Source organism: Carcharodon carcharias, chromosome 19 (genome assembly GCF_017639515.1).
Source record: "Carcharodon carcharias isolate sCarCar2 chromosome 19, sCarCar2.pri, whole genome shotgun sequence".
In the NCBI taxonomy this organism is placed as follows: domain Eukaryota; kingdom Metazoa; phylum Chordata; class Chondrichthyes; order Lamniformes; family Lamnidae; genus Carcharodon; species Carcharodon carcharias.
In genome coordinates, this window is record NC_054485.1 from 17,724,573 (window position 1) to 17,745,766 (window position 21,194).

The 21,194-nt window shown below is 41.8% G+C and overlaps 1 protein-coding gene across 8 annotated transcripts in view; it reads left to right on the plus strand.

Moving 5' to 3' along the window:
* Positions 1–21,194, plus strand: part of LOC121291913 (homeobox-containing protein 1-like) — an 87,239-nt gene that overhangs the window by 31,226 nt on the left and 34,819 nt on the right. For 4 of the 8 annotated variants that reach the window (XM_041213571.1, XM_041213572.1, XM_041213573.1 and 1 more), the window contains exons 3-9: positions 7,574–8,030; positions 8,456–8,541; positions 11,667–11,777; positions 12,971–13,118; positions 14,019–14,101; positions 16,436–16,531; positions 17,226–17,320. In XM_041213571.1, the coding sequence (XP_041069505.1) occupies positions 7,582–8,030; positions 8,456–8,541; positions 11,667–11,777; positions 12,971–13,118; positions 14,019–14,101; positions 16,436–16,531; positions 17,226–17,320 (1,068 nt within the window). In that variant the 5' untranslated portion in view covers positions 7,574–7,581. Of the gene's footprint in view, positions 1–7,573; positions 8,031–8,455; positions 8,542–11,666; positions 11,778–12,970; positions 13,119–14,018; positions 14,102–16,435; positions 16,532–17,225; positions 17,341–21,194 lie in introns of all 8 variants that reach the window. The other 4 variants (XM_041213577.1, XM_041213578.1, XM_041213575.1 and 1 more) reach the window with 3 other exon arrangements.

Here is a 21,194-nt window from a genome sequence, read left to right on the forward strand (position 1 = left end):
CTTTTAAAAAAGAATAAAACACAAAACATTCCTCCAGCCCCCATCCCTCACACCCCCCCCTCACAAACTTCCCATGCCCCATCCATGCCAACCCATGCCACCTCATTCCCTGTACTTACCCCCATTACCCATCATACCCTCCATACCAACCTATGCCCCTCCATCCACACCCATTGCCCTTTACACCTCCTATGCCCCTATACCCATCCTCATGGCTGTTTATAGGCCCTTTACAAACAGTGTCAACCCATGCCCCCCATCACCACCCTTTGCCCTTACACCTACCATGCCAACTCACCCAGTATCCACCATGGGCAGACCTCAGGACCTATGCAGAACTGAGATAAAATAAAGTTATATGTCAATTGCAGACTTAACTATAGTTTGAAAAAAGACTGATTCATAAAAACGTAAGAAATGTGAGCAGGAATAGACTATCCAACCCTTCAAGCCCACTCTGCCATTCAGTGAGATAATGGCTGATCTTCTACTTCAATGCCATTTTCCTGCACTTTCCCCATGTCCCTTGATGTTTTTAATATATGGAAATCTATCGATCTTAGTGTTGAATATATTCAATGACTGAGCCTCTACAGCCCTCTGGGACAGAGGATTCCAAAGATTCTCCACTCTCCGAGTGAAGAAATTCCTTCTCATCTCACTCCTAAATGGCCTGCCCCTTATTCTGGGACCGTATTCCCTGGTTCTCAGCCCCAGCCAAAGGAAATATCCTTCCTGCATCTACCCTGTAAGAATTTTGTATGTTTGAATGAGATGACCACTCATTCTTCTAAACTTAAGAGAATAAAGGCCCAGTCAATTTAATCTTTCCTCATAAGACAATTCCTCCATCCCAGGAATTAGTTTGGTGAACCTTTGTTGCACTCCCTCTATGAAAAGTATATCTTTCCTTGGGTAAGGAGACCAAAACGGCACACAATACTCCAGGTGCAGTCTTACCAAAGTTGTACATAATTGCAGTAAGACATCTTTACTCCTATACTCAAATCCCCTTGTAATAAAGGTCCACATACCATTTGCCTTCTTAATTGCTTGTTGTACCTGTATGTTACCTTTCAAAGACTCATGAACAAGGACCCCCAAGTCTCTTTGAAGTTCAACCCTTCCCAACCTTTCACCATTTAAGAAATACTCTGTATTTCTGTTTTTCCTGCCAAAGTGGATAACCTCACATTTCTCCACATTGTATTCAATCTGCCAAATTTTTGCCCACTCGCTTAGCCTCTCTAAATCCCCTTGAAGCATCTATACACCCTCTTCACAACTTACACTTCCATCTAGTTTTGTGTCATCTACAAACTTAGAAATATTACATTTAATCGCCACACCCAAATCATTGACATAGATTTTGAGTAGCAGGGACCCAAGCCCTGATCCTTGCAGTACCTCACTAGTGACAGCCTGCCAACATGAAAATTACCCATTTATTCCTGTTCTCTAAGATAAAAGTAAAATACTGTGGATGCTGGAAATCTGAATCAAAAACAGAAAATGCTGGAAAAGCTCAGCAGGTCTAACAGCATCTGTGGAGAGAGAAAAAAGAGTTAACGTTTTGAGTCTGCATGACTTTTCTTCAGAGCTCTGGAGCAGAGTCATGTGGACTCAAAACGTTAACTCTGCTTTTTTTCTCTCCACAGATGCTGTTAAACTTGCTGAATTTTTCCAGCATTTTCTGTTTTTATTCCTATTCTCTGTTTTCTGTCCATTAACCAGTTCTCAGTCCATGCCAGTATATTCCCCAAAATCCCAAGTGCTCTAATTTTGTTTCCTAACCTCTTTGTGTGGGATCTTATCAAAAGTTTTCTGAAAATATACCACATCTACCAGTTCCCTTTCAGCTCTGAAGAAGAGTCATACGGACTTGAAATGTTAATTCTGTCTTTCTCTCCACAGATGCTGTCAGACCTGCTGAGTTCTTTCCAGCAATTTTTGTTTTTGTTTCAGATTTCCAGCATTTGCAGTATTTTACTTTTACCAGTTCCCCTTATCTATTTTGCTAGTTACATCCTCAAAAACAAATGTAGGTCCCTTACAGTCAGAAACAGGGGAAATTATAATGGGGAACAAAGAAATGGCTGACCAACCAAATACATACTTTGGTTTTGTCTTCACAAAGGAGGACACTAATAACACACTAGAAACGTTGGGGAACACAGGGTTTAGTGAGAGGGAGGAACTGAAAGAAATCAGTATTAGTAGGGAAATGGTGTTGGGGAAATTGATGATAATCCCCGGGGCCTGATAATTTACATCCCAGAGTACTTAAGGAAGTGGCCCTAGAAATAGTGGATGCGTTGGTGGTCATCTTCCGAGATTCTATAGACTCTGGAACCGTCCCTACAGATTGAAGGGTAGCTAATGTAACCCGGCTATTTAAAAAGGGAGGCAGAGAGAAAACAGAGAATTATAGACCAGTCAGCATAACGTCAGTAGTGGGGAAAATTCTAGAGTCCATTATAAAAGATTTAATAGCTGAGCACATGGAAAACAGTGGCAGAATTGGACAGAGCCAGCATGGATTTATGAAAGGGAAATCATGCCTGACAAATCTACTGGAATTTTTCGAGGATGTAACTAATAGAGTTGATGAGGGAGAGCCAGTGGATGTGGTTTATTTGGACTTTCAGAAGGCTTTCGACAAAGTCCCATATAAGAGATTGGCGTGTAAAATTAAAGTGCATGGGATTGGGGGTAGTGTATTGAGATGGATAGAAAACTGTTTGGCAGACAGGAAACAAAGTGTAGGAATAAATGGGTCTTTTTCGGAATGGCAGGTGGTGACTAGTGGGGTACTGCAGGGATTGGTACTGGGACCCCAGTTATTCACAATATATATTAATGATATAATGAATAACGAGGGAATTAAATGTAATATCTCCAAATTTGCAGATGACACAAAGCCCTGTGGGAGGATGAGCTGTGAGGAGGATGCAGAGATGCTTCAGTGTGATTTGGACAAGCTGAGTGAGTGGTAAATGCATGGCAAATGCAGTATAATGTGGATAAATGTGAGGTTATCTATTTTGGTAGCAAAAACAGAAAGGCAGATTATTATCTGAATGGCTATAAATTGAGAGAGAGGAATGTGCAACGAGACCTGGGTGTCCTTGTACACCAGTCGCTGAAGGTAAGCATGCAGGTACAGCAAGCGGTAAAGAAGGCAGATGGTATGTTGGCCTTCATAGTCAGAGGATTCAAGTACAGGGACAGGGATGTCTTGCTGCAATTGAACAGGGCCTTGATGAGACCACACCTGGAATATTGTGCAGTTTTTGTCTCCTTATCTGAGGAAGGATGTACTTGCTATAGAGGGAGTGTAGCGAAGGTTTTCCCGACTGATTCCTGGGATGGCGGGACTGACATATGAGGAGAGATTGAGTCGATTAGGATTATACTCGCTGGAGTTCAGAAGAATGAGGGGGGGGGGATCTCATTGAAACCTATAAAATTCTAACAGGACTAGGCAGGGTAGATGCAGGAAGGATGTTCCCGATGGTGTGGGAGTCCAGAACCAGGGGTCACAGTCTGAGGATATGGGGTAGACCATTTAGGACTGTGATGAGGAGAAATTTCTTCACCCAGAGAGTGGTGAGCCTGTGGAATTTGCTACCACAGAAAGTAATTGAGACCAAAACATTGTATGCTTTCAAGAAGAAGTTAGATATAGCTCTTGGGGTGAAAGGGATCAAAGAGTATGGGGAGAAAGCAGGAGCAGGTTATTGAGTTGGATGATCAGCCATGATCGTAATGAATGGAGGAGCAGGCTCAAAGGGCTGAATGGCCTACTCCTGCTCCTAGTTTCTATGTTTCTATGTAAGAAGCTCTGACAGATTTGTTAAACATGATTTCCCTTTCATAAATCCATATTGACTCTGCACAATCCTACCATTATTTTCTAAGTGTTAAGTTATCAATCCTTTATTATAAATTCTAGCATTTTTCCTACTGTTAATGTCAGGCTAATAGGTCTGTAGTTTCCTTTTCCCTCCTTTCTTAAATAATGGGGTTATATTTGCCACCTTCCAATCTGCAGGAACCAGAGTCTAAAGAATTTTGAAAGATGACTACCAATTCATCTACTACACCTACAGCCACCTCTTTCAAGACTCTAGAATGTAGATAATCATATCCAAGCGATTTACCTACTTTAAGACCCACTAATTTCTCTAGTACATTTTTAGACTAATATTAGTATTTCTGCAGTTCCTCGTTTCCACTAGTTCCTTGATTCTCCATTGTTTCTGGGGGTTATTTAGTTCTTTCCTCTGTGAAGACAGACACAAAGTATTTGTTTAGTTTCTCTGCCATTTTCTTATTCCCCATTATAAATTCTCCTAACTCCGCTTGGAATGGACCCACATTTGTTTTTGCTAATCTTTTCCTTTTTATATACCAAACTTTTATTGTCCGTTTTTATGTTTCTTGCTAGTTTACTCTCAAATTCTGTTTTCCCTTTCTTAATCTTTTTTCTTGGCCCTCCTTTGCAGAATTCTAAAATGTTCCCAATTCTCAGGCTTACCATTTTTTTTTTTGGCAAGATGCTTCTTCCATTGATCTAATACAAGCCTTGATTTCTTCCTTTAGCCACAGTTGGAACATTTTCCTTGCTGGGTTTTTGTGCATTAAAGAAACATAATTTTGTTGTAGCTATGTATTAGTTCTTTAACAGCCACTGCCTGTCTACCATTATATCTTTTAAAGTAGTTTCCCAATCATTTTGCCCCTCATACCTTCATAGCTTCCTTTGTTTAGATTTAAGACCCTGATTGAACTACATCACTTTTAAACTTAATGTAAAATTCCATCATATTATGGTCACTCTTTTCTAACGGCTCCTTTACAACAAGATTATTAATTGCCCATTTTTCATTGCACAATACTGGACTAAAATAGCTCGTTCCCTAGTTGGTTCCTCAACGTACTGCTGTAGAAGACCATTTCGCATATGTTGCAAGAATTCGTCCGCCCTAACATTTCTAATTAGCCAGTCTATATATAGATTGAAACACCCCATGATTACTGTATTAGCCTTGTTACACGCACCTGTAATTTCCTAATTTATACTGTGATTTACATTACCACTGCTGTTTGGTGGCTTATAAATAATTCCTGCCAATGTTTCCTGCCCCATCCTGTTTCTTAGTTCCACTCAAACTGATTCTACATCTTGGTCTTTAAAACCAAGGTCATTGCTCACTACAGTACTAATGCCCTCTTTAATTAACAGAACTATCCCACTACCTTTTCCCAGTTTCCTGTCCTCCCTCAATGTCACATACCCTTAGATATTCAGGTCCCAGTTTTGGGTTCCTTGCAGCCTGGTCTCTGTAATGGCTATCAGGCCATACTGGGGAGAATTTTCCCCCTGTCATGGGGGGTTGTGCGGGAGTGGGTGCGGACCCGATCGGCACCCACGATTGGGTCCATGCCGCCATTTCACGTGAGCAGGCCAATTAAGGCCTGTCCAGCGTAATGTGCGCCCGGAAGCGCTGAGAGCTCCTTGTGCGGGCCGGGGTTGGGGGTGGGGGGGTGGGTAGGTGTGTGTGTGTGTGTGTGTGTGTGGGGGGGGGGGGAGGTGGGGAGGGTTCCCTGAGTTGGAGCCTGCATTCTTTCGCGCACATAGGAGATTAGTTTAAGTCCCCAAAATTTTAATAAAGAAAAGAAAACATTTTAAGACATGTCCCCTCATGTGACAGTGTCACATGAGCTGGGACATGCCAATGAATTTTTATGAAAATTTTTATTCAATTTATAAACAGTTCATGAAACCTCATCCTGCCCGTGGATGAGGTTCCATGAACAATGCGAAGGCCGCCTGGGCTCTTTGCCTGCCCGCCAACCTTAATGTTGGACGGGCAGCTCAGTTTATTAGTTTAAATGATATTTAAATGGCCTTAGCGCTGCACGTCCGCCGAACTGAAAATCTAAGTGGTGCGCGGTGACTTCGGGACGCCTGCCCGATGTCACCACGCGTCATTTTACGCCTCGGCGAGTGGGCCCCACCCCCGCTTGCCCAGCTGAAGATTTGGGCCTATATTTACTTTCCTTCAGCTAAATAAAGCCTTGTAACAACAAACATCTGATTCAAGTGCACAATCTCTTATAACAACAAGTATTGGCAATCATAGTCCCACTTCAAAGAATCTATAACCACCTGTAGCTGTCAAATTGTGAAATTGTAAGTGACCTATTGTGATAACGGATGTTGTGAAATCACTCATGCAGCAGTAATTCAGTAATGGAAGCACTTGGGCTTTTATTAAAAGACAGAGTGAAATAGCAAGCGATTATTTTTAACACTCCAGATGTTTTTTTTTACAAGATTTATGGGCAGGACTTTTAAATGCCTTGACAGCTAGACAGCTTCCTTTGACAGGTCCAATTGACTGCTCTTCTTGACACTTTTGACAGCTCCCTTTAACGGGCGTTTTTCACACTTTTGACAGGTCCTCTTGACACTTTTAACAGATGATTTTGACAGGGCTGTTGACAGTTCCAATGAACTTGACAGCTAATGAGTTTATGCACTTTATATTGCACGTTTATGCCTACGTATAACAATTTGAAAGGACACTTTAAGGGCACCGGACCTCTCGTAAAGGTGTCCTGGGACCAGATCCAAAGGGGTACCATACCTTTCTAAAGGGGCAAGCCGGCTATCCAAACGACTCCACAAAGTTCAGACCTGCTCTTACCAGATTTAATTTGCATACTCTTGGGCCTACCAAAATCTGTCTTCAGTGGAGGCAGCCGATGATTTAAGTGGCCAGCTGCCTCTAAACCACGCCTGGGAGAGGCTCTCCATCAGGGCAAAGATCTAGGCAAAAAGGTAGTGTAACTCTCCTGTAAGGTTTCATTGGTAAAGGCCAAAGTATTGCTAAGTCATATAGAACAGAAGATTCATATTTCAACTGTTCCCTCAAGTGTAGCATACAGACCAAAAGGCCCCTGTTTTAATTCCTGTTCCATGCTGGCTGAGTTAGCTATCTTAGCCAGGTCAATAGCATTGGGTGGCACCGCTGACTCTGTGCTCATAGGTTAGGAAGGGAAAGTTAATTAGTGTCCCTGCTCCTGATTAATATCCTGTAACCCTCCCATGCTAGAAAATTAAAATGTGTGCATGTCAGTTGAGGATAGAAGTGGGTTTGACTGTGATGCCCTGCGAAAAGCCTGGCAACTTTCATTGTCTAGACTCGGATATGGGGAATATCCACTGGGCCAAGGTAACCCCACCCCTGGACTGATAAAGCCAAGCACGAGTCAACTTTTTAGGAAGAGAAGGAAGAGCAAATTAACAGGTTAATGTTGGTACAAAGGCAAAATACTGTGGATGCTGGAAATCTGAAAAAAACCCAGAAAATTCTAGAAATACTCAGATGGTCAGGCAGCATCTGTGTAGGGAAAATGAGTTAATGTTTCAGGTCAGAACCTTTCACCAGAACTGGTGGTAAATGTTTGATCTAGAAGAGTAAAAATAATGTAATTTTTGGACGTTCCCAGGCTCTGCCTGCTCTACCTAATCTCTGATCTATTATCTATTTCTTCTTTGCAGATGACATCATGTCTTACTACAATGATGAGCCCCGATACACTATTGAACAAATTGATCTTCTGCAGCGCCTGCGCCGATCAGGAATGACTAAGCACGAAATAATCCATGCACTTGAAACAATGGAACGGCTTGACCAGGAACAAAATGAAAAATTTGTTAGGCGGCCCAACTACAGTAGCAACTATGGAAACAACGTTTCAGCATCCTCTTCAACTGCTTCTGCTGCTACACAGACTCAAAGTATAGCGCAATCACCGTCACCTAGTAATAGCTACGACACATCGCCTCCACCCTACAATGCAAGCCACACAGGCCGAGAAAGCACTGCAAATGAGAGACTTGTTGCCAGCGGAACACTATCTCCGCGGTACCAGAACAGTGGGAGTCAGAGGTCATATAGTTTTGACACAGGAGATGATGATGCAGATTTGGAGGATAAAGTGGAGGAGTACATGAGGTAATATAGAAAGTCCATGTAGTTACACAAGTGTTCAGGATAGTTGCAGGATTACATACGCCCCAGCTGCTAAAAGGTCATAGATTAAGTTGCATCCATCCATCGTAGCCTGAGGTTTGTCATTTCTCGCCTACCCTGTTTCGAGGGATTGCAATGTGGATGCTTGAAAGAGGTGTTACCATTTTATGGATAGAGAAAAAAAAGGTCACGTTTGAGTTGCACCTCTTCTCAGCCAACCTAGGGGGCAGTGTTGATGGTGGCAGTATATTATATCCATAAACAGAACCAGCTTGGTTTGCTGGATGCAGGGTACCAGATCAGGATGCATAGCCTGAATAGATGGGAAGGTGGGGTTAGCATGCAGAATGAAAGGAAATACTAAAGGAAACTAAAAAAATCAATGAGAATATTCTCTTTTCTTTCAGAAGGGACAGCAATGCAGTAAAAGAAGAAATCAAAGCATTTTTAGCCAATCGGAGGATTTCTCAGGCGGTAGTGGGACAAGTCACAGGTAAGATAGAAAGGGTGAAAAATGCTTATGAGATCAGTTATTCTTTGAAGTATTGTATTATCTGTGCTTTGTACTGTTCCTGAAATCAGGCATAAAATTAAATTGCAAAAAATAATTGCTTACATTGAATGTAAGATGCCCTGTTACTAATTTCTAATAGAACTCCCTGTACTGAGTTTCTTCAGTTTTTCTCTTTCATTGTCAAGTTTATAAATAGGCCAGGGACTTGAGCATAGCTTCAAATAACAGTACCCCTTTTTATTCAGCCACTAAGAGAGTCCGTATGGTGTTGAGCAAGATGGTTTGTGTCAGTTTTTCTCAGTTGATGCAAAGCATCTTGCTTCTCGAGGTGTCTTCCAGAAAATAGAAAAATTAGCACGACCACTGTTGGTGAAGTTTTTATATATTTATACCTATTATTGAATCTCTTGTAATTTACAGATTGACAGGTACTTGTAAATTCCTGGCTCCAGGTCAGAAGAAAGCAGCACAAAATAAACTTTCTGTTTTTAAAGAAGTATTTAATGTTTTAGATGTGAGGGCTGAAGTGTTACTGTGGGCAACAAAGTTGGTGTGAGACTTGTTCTTTGTGAGACTTATCCACTTGCCTGGATGAGTGCAGCTCCTACAGCATTTAAGAAACACGAAGCCTTCCTGGTCAAAGCAGCCTGCTAGATCAGAACCACCATCTTCAATATTCACTCTCTCTGCCACCAAAACATAGGGCAGAATCTTGATGTGCGGTGATGTCAGGCGTGTGTCCTGACATCACTGCGCGTCATTCTGATCTTCTGTTCGGTGGGCACGCATCGGAGTTGGCTGCGTACCCGGCAAACTGTCAAAGGCCTGTTAGGCCATTAATAATCTAATTAACCAATTGAACAGGTCTGCCCATCCAACCTTAAGGTCAGGCGGGCAGTCGAAGAGCCCAGGTGGTCTTCGCATTTTTCACGAAACCTCATCCACGGGCGGGTTGAGGTTTCATGAAGGTTTTATTAATTAAATAAAAAGTTTGATGAAATTCCTGACCATGTCCCTGCTCATGTGACACTGTCACATGAGGGGACATGTCTGTGAATAGTTTAATTTTTAAAATTTTTTCCAACTTTAACACTGAACTTAATCTCCGTTCCTCAGGGAGATTTCTGCACTCTTTCACGCGCGTGCATGAAAGAGCACAGACCCTGACTTTCCTTCCTCCGCCACCACCCCCCCCAACCCGCACAGGTAATGCTGAGCGCTACTGAGCGCGCATCACCTCAACTGGCCCACCCATGTAAAATGATGGCGCACAGCGGATTGCGGGCAGCGATCAGCTCCACACCCACCGGCGCCCGCTCCCAACCTGCCTGCCCGATGGGGAGAAAATTCTCCCCATAGTGGCAACAATGTGTACAATCTAGAAGATGCATTGCAGAAACTCACCAAGACTCCTTTGACAATACCTTCCAAACCTGCAACCTCTACCAACTAGAAGGACAAGGGAACGGATGCATGGGAACACCACCACCTGCAAGTTCCCCTCCAAGCCACACGTCATCCTGACTTGGAACCATATCCTCATTAGGGATGGTCAACAACTGCTGGCGTGGTCAGTGATGCCGACATCCTGTGAAAGAATAAAAAAATTATCTACATTAGTGGATCTCATTTGATATTGTTCACAATAAGCTGGAGCATACAGTGTGTTTTATCGTTTGTTTACTCTCTCTTCTGCCTCTTTTTTTTTTGTTACTTTCTGGTGGAAGGTGATATGGTGAGATGAGGCAAAGGGCTGTTTAGAATTTCAGTTAACACTTTCCTGTGAAGAATGCAAGGAAAATGCAGCCTGCAATCCTTAATGTCCTCTTCCCACCCACAGCCTGTCCCTTTTGCTTCCTTCCCTCCCCTTTTCTCATATACCTTCCTCTCTCCCTTTGCTTTCCCACTATCCACCTCCACAGGCCTGTCATCTCTCCTTCGCCTATTCTGTTTATACCTCTATGAGCACTTTAAAACGAAATTGTTGGTTTTCCAGCTCAGTGCATTGTATCCCGAGATGACCGTGATTTGAATTTTGGGATTTAAGACATTAGGAAAGAAACAATGCAGTAAGCATTGGTAACTCTGCATGACATTGACCCAATAATTTTCAAAAGTTTGTAGTTGTGACCTTAAGGGAGTTAAGGGGTGCCTTCGGTTTCCGCCACAGTTAACCTAATGGTATGGCAGCAGGTTTGAACGGTGAGGTTGTAATAATTGAGGGAAGTTGGACAATTGTGTTCACACTTTAATTAAACTAAACTAATAAGATTGGATTCAAACACTGAAAATGTTTTCAGTTTCCAAGGGCTAATTATTTTTGCTCTATTTCCTATTCACCCACCTCCCCCTCCTCTCATTCTTCCCTCTAGCTATGTTATATTGTTGGTTTGTCCCTCTTTGATTTGTCCCTCTCCCTTTCCTTCCATTCTTTGTACGTATTAAACAGCATTATTTGTTCTCCACTTGCACTCAGACATGGATTTAGTGCTATTGAGAAGGTGTGCTCAGCAAGCCTCACTTGTGCTCTTGCATCTATTTATTACTTTATTATTGCTGTGTTTAATGAATGGGATTAATAGCATATGAGAGTGATAACAGGATGGAAAAGTGCTTTTTTATATAGAGGCATGTGATTGGATTCTTGGGTGAAGTGGTGACTGGGATGGGTGTTGAGAATGCACCCATTTGTCAGTCAGGGAAATACTTGCAGAAATGTATAGCAACGTAACTGTGCATAAGAACTCTGCAGTAAAATCAGTCTTTATGAAGTGGGTTGTTGGAACATGGGCTATGTTGCCATGGGTCTGATGAAGTAATAATCATTGTATCCTGTACGGGGAACTTGGATAAATACAGACCTATGGAGAGGGAGAGAGCAGTGGGACTAGTTTTGGATTGCTCTAGGCACAGTGGAGTTAATAACATCATTTTGAGATATAAACTTTGGTAGTTTTATTTAGAGTGTGAGCTGCAAAGCGTTTTTGGGCCTAGGACAATGCCTTATGTATATTTTACAAGGAAAGAAATAGAAATATTAACCTTGTTAGCTTCAATTATTTATTTTGAAATTCCAAATAATTTCTGTATTTTCTTTAATACAGGTATTAGCCAAAGCTATATATCCCAGTGGCTGTTGCAGCAGGGCCTTGATATGAGTGAGCCCAAGAAGAGGGCTTTTTATAGATGGTACCTTCTAGAAAAAAATAGTCCAGGTGAGCAACACTCCGGTCAAGATTCTGTAGAGTTAAAAAAGGAGCCATAGTTAAGTTAAAAAAACTTCAAGTTTTCCCATTTTTCTTTTTGAGTTTCCAATAAACATCAACGACTGATAAATAGTGAGCCATGTTATGAGCATTTAGACTTGCTAGAAGCAGCATACATTCACACCCAGGGCCTGTTCTTTGCAAATAAAAGGAACAAGTCTTGCGCCTTTTTTGAATTACCGAGGAGCTTGGGGAGCCTATTGTCCCTTCTTTGCTTGGCAGCTCCTCAGCCAATCAGAGTCAACTTGCCAATCAAACAGCACTCTTTTCTCCTGCAGTATGAATTGTTGTGATTATTTGAAATTTGGCGTTCTTGTGTTTGTCCTGATAAATGCAAGATGAAAAGCTTTGGCAACATGTCTCTCTTTTCAGCAATATTTGCGATCTGTGCTACCAAGCAACTTTTCATTCTGAATACATGAGTGGGACAGAATTGCTGCTGGCTCAGTTTGGCTGCTGAAAATCTGCCCCTCTCCACCTCCACTGATGAGGAAAATACCTGTATTAATTTGAAAAAAAGATTACATGTAACTTGTGTACTAAAGGATTCCATGACTCCTGTCTGTGAGCATAGTTTGAAGAACTAGGGCTATCTTGGACACTTGCTCCATCAGACACGGTTTACTACTCTGACTATAGGAATGTGGAATTAACCCTTAAATGTCCTGCACAAACAGCAAACTGTGAAGACCTTCTTTAGTCAGCCACTGTTATCTCAGACCATTCTGAGACAGCAGCAGAGGGTGAGAACTAGGAAATAGATGTACCCACTTAGAGAGCGTAGCCTCACTTAAAAATATAAATCAAATGCATTTCCATTATCCTGTAAATAAAGTAAATATGTGTGATAAACATATTGTTAATATTTAAAAGAAAAAACATAGGAGCTTTGCATTTGAAGTATTTTTTGCTTACCTGAAATCACAGTTTATTTTGCATTTTTTCTTCATGGTTAGGACTTTATAATTTTTCCTTGTTATTTTGATTCAACTATCTCCCATCCATGTGGACGAGGTTTGAAATAATATGCGGTGTGAGGACTTGAGTTTTATGCAAAGCTTAATGAAAAAGCAATTTTTTAAAAATAAAATCAACATGAACATTACCCTTCATCAATACAGCTTATATTTTTACCCATTTAGGTGCTACTTTAAGTATGAGGCCAGTTTCAACCACCACAACAGAGGACCCTGAGTGGCGGTCAAATGTCAGTCCGGTGACAGGAAACTTTCGTCTTAGAAGAGGAAGCAGGTTCACCTGGCGCAAAGAGTGCCTGTCTGTCATGGAAAGGTCAGTAGAAGGAGGGGTACTATTCATTTCAAAGACTTGTTTACACCAGTGCACATTTGTTTTGTGTTCCCAGATTGGGGTGAGCTGGAAGTGAAGAAAAGTAAGCTCCCTACTTCCAACCATCAAGCCTAATACAATATTGCATATTTGGAACTAGAGTGAATATAGGCTTGGACTTGGTTATGGTAGCCCTCACTGACTCTCCTCCAGATTTCCATATGAGCATTACAAGTGGAATGAGGTGTTAAAGGATGACACTACCCATTGAATCATGTAACAAAATGTGACACTTATCACCAAGAGAGGAGAACTTAGAGGGAAAGATTATGAAATAGCATAACTGGCGAGCAAAAATTGTGCTGAAAATTACCATAATGGCTGCTGTTTGCACCATGTGTCTAACTGACATATGAGCTTTCAAGACACCTTGCTAATATCTGTCCTTTTGGCTCAATAGCCAGTTGGTATTTTTGTAATGAGATGCTATCACATTATACAGTTAATTATAAATAATCATATCATTGCCACGAAACATCAAACCTTATTTGCACTGGAGACTGAAGGAGGATTTCTAGGAGGAATACTGGTCAGAATCCTGTAGTCACTTTCTATTGTACATTATTCATGTCTCAAGATTATTATTTACCAGCTCAGCCAGAAGACATTTCATTTCTCAGCTGATAACTGTACTGATCATACGTTGAGCCATGGCCTACAACCTCATAACCAGCTGATACTATGTAACCTTTAGAGTTAAAGTGAAACCTGATTTTACCTAAGAGCGACTTAAAACATTTTTATACTCCTCAGCTTACTGCAGTGCTTTAGATACTGAATAACAACATATAGCAGCTTGAACTAGTTCGTAATTGTACTTTGTTTGATTTCAATGGCTTACAGTTATTTTGGTGAAAATCAGTATCCAGATGAGGCAAAGCGTGAGGAAATTGCAAATGCCTGCAATACAGTCATACAAAAACCAGGTAAGCAGTGCTTGGAATTATGATTTGTACTTAGTGTACAATGACATGAAAACAAGAGATCAATGACAAAAAGTCTTGAAGTACCTGATTTCTGGCATTAAATGTTGCAAACACTGTCAAAATACAGAACAGTATTCACTATTAGTGAAAATTTGGTTAGTGTAGCACCACTTGTACTGAACACTTTGCACGTCTCTCGTACAGTAGTCAAATATCAAACTCTGCAAATTTTCAAATGGTGAAGAGCAAACTGTTTGTTGGAAGAGTTAGGAAATGAGCATATTGGGAAAAGATAGCCAAGCTGTTCCAGTACAGCTATAACACTGGCATCTATCCAGCTATGTGGAAAATTGTCCAGGTATATCCTGTACACAAAAAGCAGGACAAGTCCAACCCGGCCAATTACTGTCCCATCAGTTTGCTCTCGATCATCAGTAAAGTAATGGAAGGGGTCATCAACAGTGCTATCAAGCAGCACTTGCTTAGCAATAACCTGCTCACTGAAGCCCAGTTTGGGTTCCGCCAGGGCCACTCAGCTCCTCACCTCATTACAGCCTTGGTTCAAACATGGACAAAAGAGCTGAACTTCCGAGGTGAGGTGGGAGTGACCGCTCTTGACATCAAGGCAACATTTGACTGAGTGTGGCAATAAGGAGCCCTAGCAAAACTGGAGTCAATGGGAATCGGGGCGGGGGGGAACTCTCTGCTGGTTGGAGTCATGCCTGGCACAAAGGAAGATGATTGGGGTTGTTGGAGGTCGGTCATCTCAGCTTCAGAACATCACTGGAGAATTCCTCAGGGTAGTGTCCTCGGTCCAACCATCTTCAGAAGTGGTGATGTTCGCTGATGGTTGCACAATGTCCAGCACCATTCGCGATTCCTCAGATATTGAAGTAGTCCATGTCCAAATGCAGCAAGACCTGGACAAAATCCAGGCTTGGGCTGACAATTGGCAAGTAACATTTGCGCCACACAAGTGCCAGGCAATGACCATCTCCAACAAGAGAGATTCCGACCATCGCCCTTTGATGTGCAATCACTGAATCCTCCACTATCAACATCCTGGGGGTTACCCTTGACCAGAAACTGAATTGGACTAGCCATATGAATACTGTAGCCACAAGAGCATGTCAGAGGCTAGGAATTGTGCGACAAGTAACTCATCTCCTGACTCCTCAAAGCCTGTCCACCATCTACAAGACACAAGTCAGGAGTGTGATGGAATACTCCCCACTTGCCTGGATGAGCGCAGCTCCCACAACACTGTAAAAGCTTGACAACGTCCAGGACAAAGCAGCCTGCTTGATTGGCATCGCATCCCCAAACATTCACTCCCTCCATCAGCGACGCACAGTAGCTGCAGTATGTACCATCTAAGAGATGCACTGCAGAAACTCACCAAGGCTTCTTCGACAGCATCTTCCAAACCCACAACCACTACCATCTAGAAGCACAAGGGCGGAAGATAGATGGGAACACCACCACCTGGAAGTTCCCCTCCAAGTCACTCACTGTCCTAATTTAGAAATATATCGCCGTTCCTTCACTGTCGCTAGGTCAAAATCCTGGAACTTCCTAACAGCACTGTGGCTGTACCTACACCATATGGACTGCAGCAGTTCAAGAAAGCAGCTCACCACCACCTTCTCAAGAGCAACTAGGGATGGGCAATAAATGTTGACCCAGCCAGTGAAGCCCACACCCCGTGACTAAATAAAAAAAATCTATCATTACTAAGCAGCCAGTTTCTTAAGCTAGAAACTACACATAAAGCAGTGGACTTCCAACACAAAAGCTGCGATCAAATATCTTTAATCCTTTTGAGTGTTTTAAAATTTCTCCTTTTCTCCAACAAAATTAAATGCTCAAACACAAATATTATTGAGTACAATGTTATGGAATTAAAAGTGAATGGTCATTTAAAATCTACTATATTGGGGAATTAAGAACAGGAAAGCTTGGACAAGACTTTCATTCAAGCTGCCATCTTCAATTACCAATACAATAGATTTTAATTGGCCGCCCATTGAGATCAGGAAAGAACTGTCAATCAACCTGCCAACCTCTATTCCCCACTACATCACGGGCCAATACAAACTGATCAATTCCTATTGCATGTCAAGCCTCCATTTTAAAAAAAACCTTTGTAACTTTCATGAATTCTTGTCCAGCTCAAACAATTAAGAATATTCTAACGTTAAAAAGAAAGATGTTTTTAGCTGGGAAGTGTTGCAGTTGCTAAAAATGGAGGTATCATATAATTGAACTAAACGTATATATGTACGATGATTTTTTGTTTAAGTTTAGTAAATTTCTATTATTTATTCATATCAGGTAAAAAGTTATCAGAGTTTGAGCGAGTTACCCCTCTGAAAGTGTACAACTGGTTTGCCAATCGTCGGAAGGAGATGAAGAGAAGAGCAAACATAGGTAGGGCTTTTGAAACCTCTGCAGGAATTATTTTTGTTATTTACGGGTCTTAGAATGCTTGCTTCACTACTACAACGCAGTGAGTTTGAATATCAAGTTTTTTTTCTATTCAGTCTTTGGTCTCAGCTACTTCCAGCAGCTCCCTACTGACCTCTAGATGAAATACCGCATTGTATCAAGCCAAAAATTAGTCATTCATTCAGCTCACATAGTGCTGAAAACACGGCTGCATTAACCAAATGTGGGGCAGGATCTGTCTGTAGCTGACTCTATTCTGCTGAAAGTGACCACATGGCAAAAAGTGTTTCTGCTTCGTGGTACACTTAATTCTTGTAAACTTTTAAAGTAAGTAAATAATGAATTATTTCTTCTTTAATAAAATATTATAAATAGAATTGAGTTCCCTAATAGCACAGTTGGTAAAGACATACTGAATAGAAGGTGGCAGATTCCATCTTTAGTCTGCCCTGACTTACCTGCTTTCAGCCAAGGTGACAGAAAAGACACAATGATTGGTCTCAGTGACCCTGGGCTAGGGAGGGGAATACCATCCAGAGCTTCTACTCATGATTGCTGCGAAATGACTCCTGCTGGAAACAATACTTGTGTGTCCAGAATTGGGCTTGCTTTTAAAATGTACATAATGTAGGCTGTTTTAAGTTTAGTTAGTTTCTAATCAAACTTCTTTTCAAAGAAGCAGCAATCCTGGAGAGTCATGGGATTGATGTGCAGAGTCCTGGTGGACATTCCAATAGTGACGACATCGAGGGCAATGACTACTGTGAGCAAGTGAGTCACGACTATTAGAGGTTAGAACTACAAACGTTACTTCTTTGAATCTCCTTTCTCTTTAACAGGTGTGTTGAATAAATATATATGTTATACACTCAGAATTTGTTACCAACTTCTAGACTATGTGATCGAACAGCCATTTGTAAGATGACAGACTAGTTTTCACCATAGACAATTTAAGGTTAGATCTAAATCATTAATTTGTTGATAGGTGCATGAGTTCTGGAAGTCTTCACTACCGTGTTCTTAAAGGCAACTTAACTGTACTGTTATTGTTCATGCTACTCATTAAAGCTATGAAGGAATCCCAGTTCAAAAAGATGCAGGCACATATGAGGTGGTAATGAGGGGAGAGCGACTTGTGGAGGGCATTTAAAAGAGGAAACAAGAACTTAGACAAGTTTTCTTACAAACTTTAGGATAACTCGATTATAGCAGGAGTGGATTTTATTTTTAAATAGAAGTGCAGGGCAGTGTGCAGTTCTAAAACCCGTGGTGACACACAGTGGTAAAATGGCAGCTCCCAGAGCTCAGCTGGACTATGGCACATTGAGCTTAAGATTGCTGCTTTTGATCACTGCTCATGATCCCTCTTGAAAATGAATGTCAATTGCAGACAAGAACTGCCAGATATATATACCTTCATGATAAAATAGCCTTCTAACCCTCATAGCTGATGTTCACACCTAACAAGTGGCAAGTGAAATGGTAGAGTATTGGGCTTGCAATCCAGAGTATACGAGTTCAAATCCCACTATGGAAAATTATAAAATTGAATTAATTAAACGTGGTAATTTGTGGCATTGATGGCACCAGATAAAAGCTGATATATTGTTCTGGAAACTTAACATGTTCGCTAAAATTCTTCAGGGAAGGGAACTTGTCACCCATATGTGTTCCCACCTACTCATGTCTCTGGTCTTGCACTACGTGATTGATTATTAATGGTCATTTTTTAAAAAATACTTTCATCGCATGTAGGCATCACTGGCAGCCCATCCCTAATTGCCCTTGAACTGAGTGGCGTGATAGGCCATTTCAAAGGGTAGTTAAGAGTCAGCCACATTGCCTGGGTCAGGAGCCACATGTAAGCCAAACTGGGTAAGGTTGGCGGATTTCCTTTCTTAAAGGATGTTAGTGAATTTCCTTTATTCTTTTATGGGATGTGGGTGTCACTGACAAGGCCAGTATTTGCTGCCCATCCCTAATTTCCCTTGAACTGAGTGACTTGCTAGGCCATTTCTAAGGGCAGTTAAGAGTCAGCCACATTACTTTGGGTCTTGAGTCACATGTAGGCCAGACCAGGTAAGGGTGACAGATTTCCTTCCCTAAAGGACATTAGTGAACCAGATGGGTTTTTACAACAATCTATGATGGTTTCCATGGTCAACATTACTGAGAGTGGCACTATATTCCAGATTTATTAATTGGGTTTAGATTCCACAGCTGCCATGGTGGGATTTGAACCCATGTCCCCAGGGCATTAGCCTGGGCCTCTGGATTACTATCCCAGTGACATTATCACTACACCACCATCTCCCCACTGTGCAACTGAGGATGGGCAATAATTGCTGCCTTGCAAGTGTTGTCCACAATCTGCACCCACAGACCAGCACCTATAGAAAAAGAGGATATTCAGGTTGGAGGATGCTGTAAAGAGATCATGTGATCATAACACTAGGTTTGCCTTCTGATTTGACCCTTTGTCACACTTTATGCTGCAGTTCTCAAATACATTGCATCCTTGAATAGGGGCTGGTATTTCAACTCACTTACATCAAAGGACCCGTTGAAGGAAACGCTTTCTCACCTGGCTTGGCATATTGATTGGTTCAGTCCTTAATAAATCAAAATGTTCTTGAATAACAGTATGGTCAGAAAACACAGCACTTAAGCTTTACATACTTAATGTACAAGCAGAAGACTATGAAGAATGAACCATTGTTATCCTGCATGTGATGAAACTATAGACCTGAATGACAGCGACTTTAACCTTCCCCTGAGGTCACCACCATTACAGTCTTCAACCAGTTTGATTCACTCTGTGACATCAAGAAATGATTGAGTGCTCTTGACGAAGCAAAGGCTATAGGCTCTATGAGAACATCCAGCTGAAGAACCTGTACCCCTGAACTAGCATGGCCCTGGCTAGTCTGTCCCAATGCAGATACAACACTGTCCTCTACCAAGCAGTGTGGAAAATTTCCCAGGTATGTCTTGTCCACAAAAAGCAGGACGAACCCAACCCAGTCAATTACTGACCCATCAGCTTATTCCCACTCATCAGCAAGAGTAATGGAATGAGTCATCAACAATGCTATTACTTGACAGTTACTCACCAATTACCAGCTCACCGGTGCACAGCCTGGGTTCTGCTAGGACCACTCAGCTCCAGACCTCATTACAGCCTCAGTCCAAACATGGATGCGAGAGCTGACTTCTAGACAGAAGAGTTACTGCCTGGATGGCAAAATAGCGTTTGACTGACTGTGATACCAAGGACCCAAGAAAACCTGAAATCATTGGGGTTTAGGGAAAAACCACTGGTTGCTGAAGTGGTTGAGATTAAGGAAGCTGGTTGTGGTTGTTGGAGGCTAACCATCTTGCCACTGCAGGGGTTTCTCAAGACAGGATTCTAGGCCAAGCTACTTTCAGCTGCATCAATGGCCTTGCCTCCATCAAAAGATCAGAAGTGGACTGTTTACTGATGATTGCACGGTTTTCAGCTCCATTGGCAATTCTACAGATGATAAAATAGGCCATCCCAGTATGTAGCAAGACCTCGAAAACATCCTAGCTTGGACCGATAAATGGCAAGTAACATGCTGTACAAGTGCCAGGCAAGGACCATCTCCAATAATAGAGAGCCTAACCACCTACTCTTAACATTCAAAAGCATTACCATTATTGAGGCCACCGCCATCAATACCTTGGGATTACTGTATACTGAACACTCATCTGCAACAGCTGCATCGATGCCATAGCTACTAGAGAAGGTCAGAGGCAGGTTATTGTGTAGTGAGTGGCTCACCTGCTGACACCCCAGAGATTTTCTATCACTTATAAGCCAAAAGTCAGGAATGTGATAGAATATTCTGCACTTGGTTGGATGGATGCAGCTGTAACAACAGTCAAGAAGCTCAACATCATCTAGATTAATGCAGTCTGCTTGATTGGTACCCCATCTATATGCTTAAACATCCATTCCCTCCATCACCAGCATACCATGGCTGCGTGTGGACAACCTGCAGGATAATAAAGCATTTTAAACCCTTGACTTCCACGAAGGTGTCAGGTACTTGAGAACACCAGCAATTCTCAAGTTCTCCTCCAGGTCAGAACGCATCTTGACTTGGATATATGTTGTTCTTTCTTTGTGCTGCTGTGTTAAACTTTTGGAACTCCCTTCCACACAGCAATATGGGAACACCTCCTCCACACAGACTGCAGGCATTTCAAGAAGGAGGTGCACCACCACCTTTTCAAGGGCAGTTAATTTGGACAATAAATAGCAGCTTTGCCACTGATGCCCGTATCTCGAAGAATGATTTTTAAAAAATTAGACCTTAATGTGACAGTCCTCATTTAGGATATATAACCTCTTCCATCAAGTTGTAAACAATTGTCTGCAACGCTCCAAAAATGATTTGGCATTGTCAGTACATGATATAACCATGTTTCCTATCATCCTTACCTTTCTGCACAGTGACTCTTCCAGTCCACGTTTATTCTTCATGCATGTACTCTAACACCATGGTCAACAAATCTTCTGGTTTTTTCAGGTTTCCATCATCTGTATAACATTTCCTCTATCCCTCCTTTGGTTACATACGAACATAGGAAATAGGAGCAGGAGTAGGCCATTCAAACC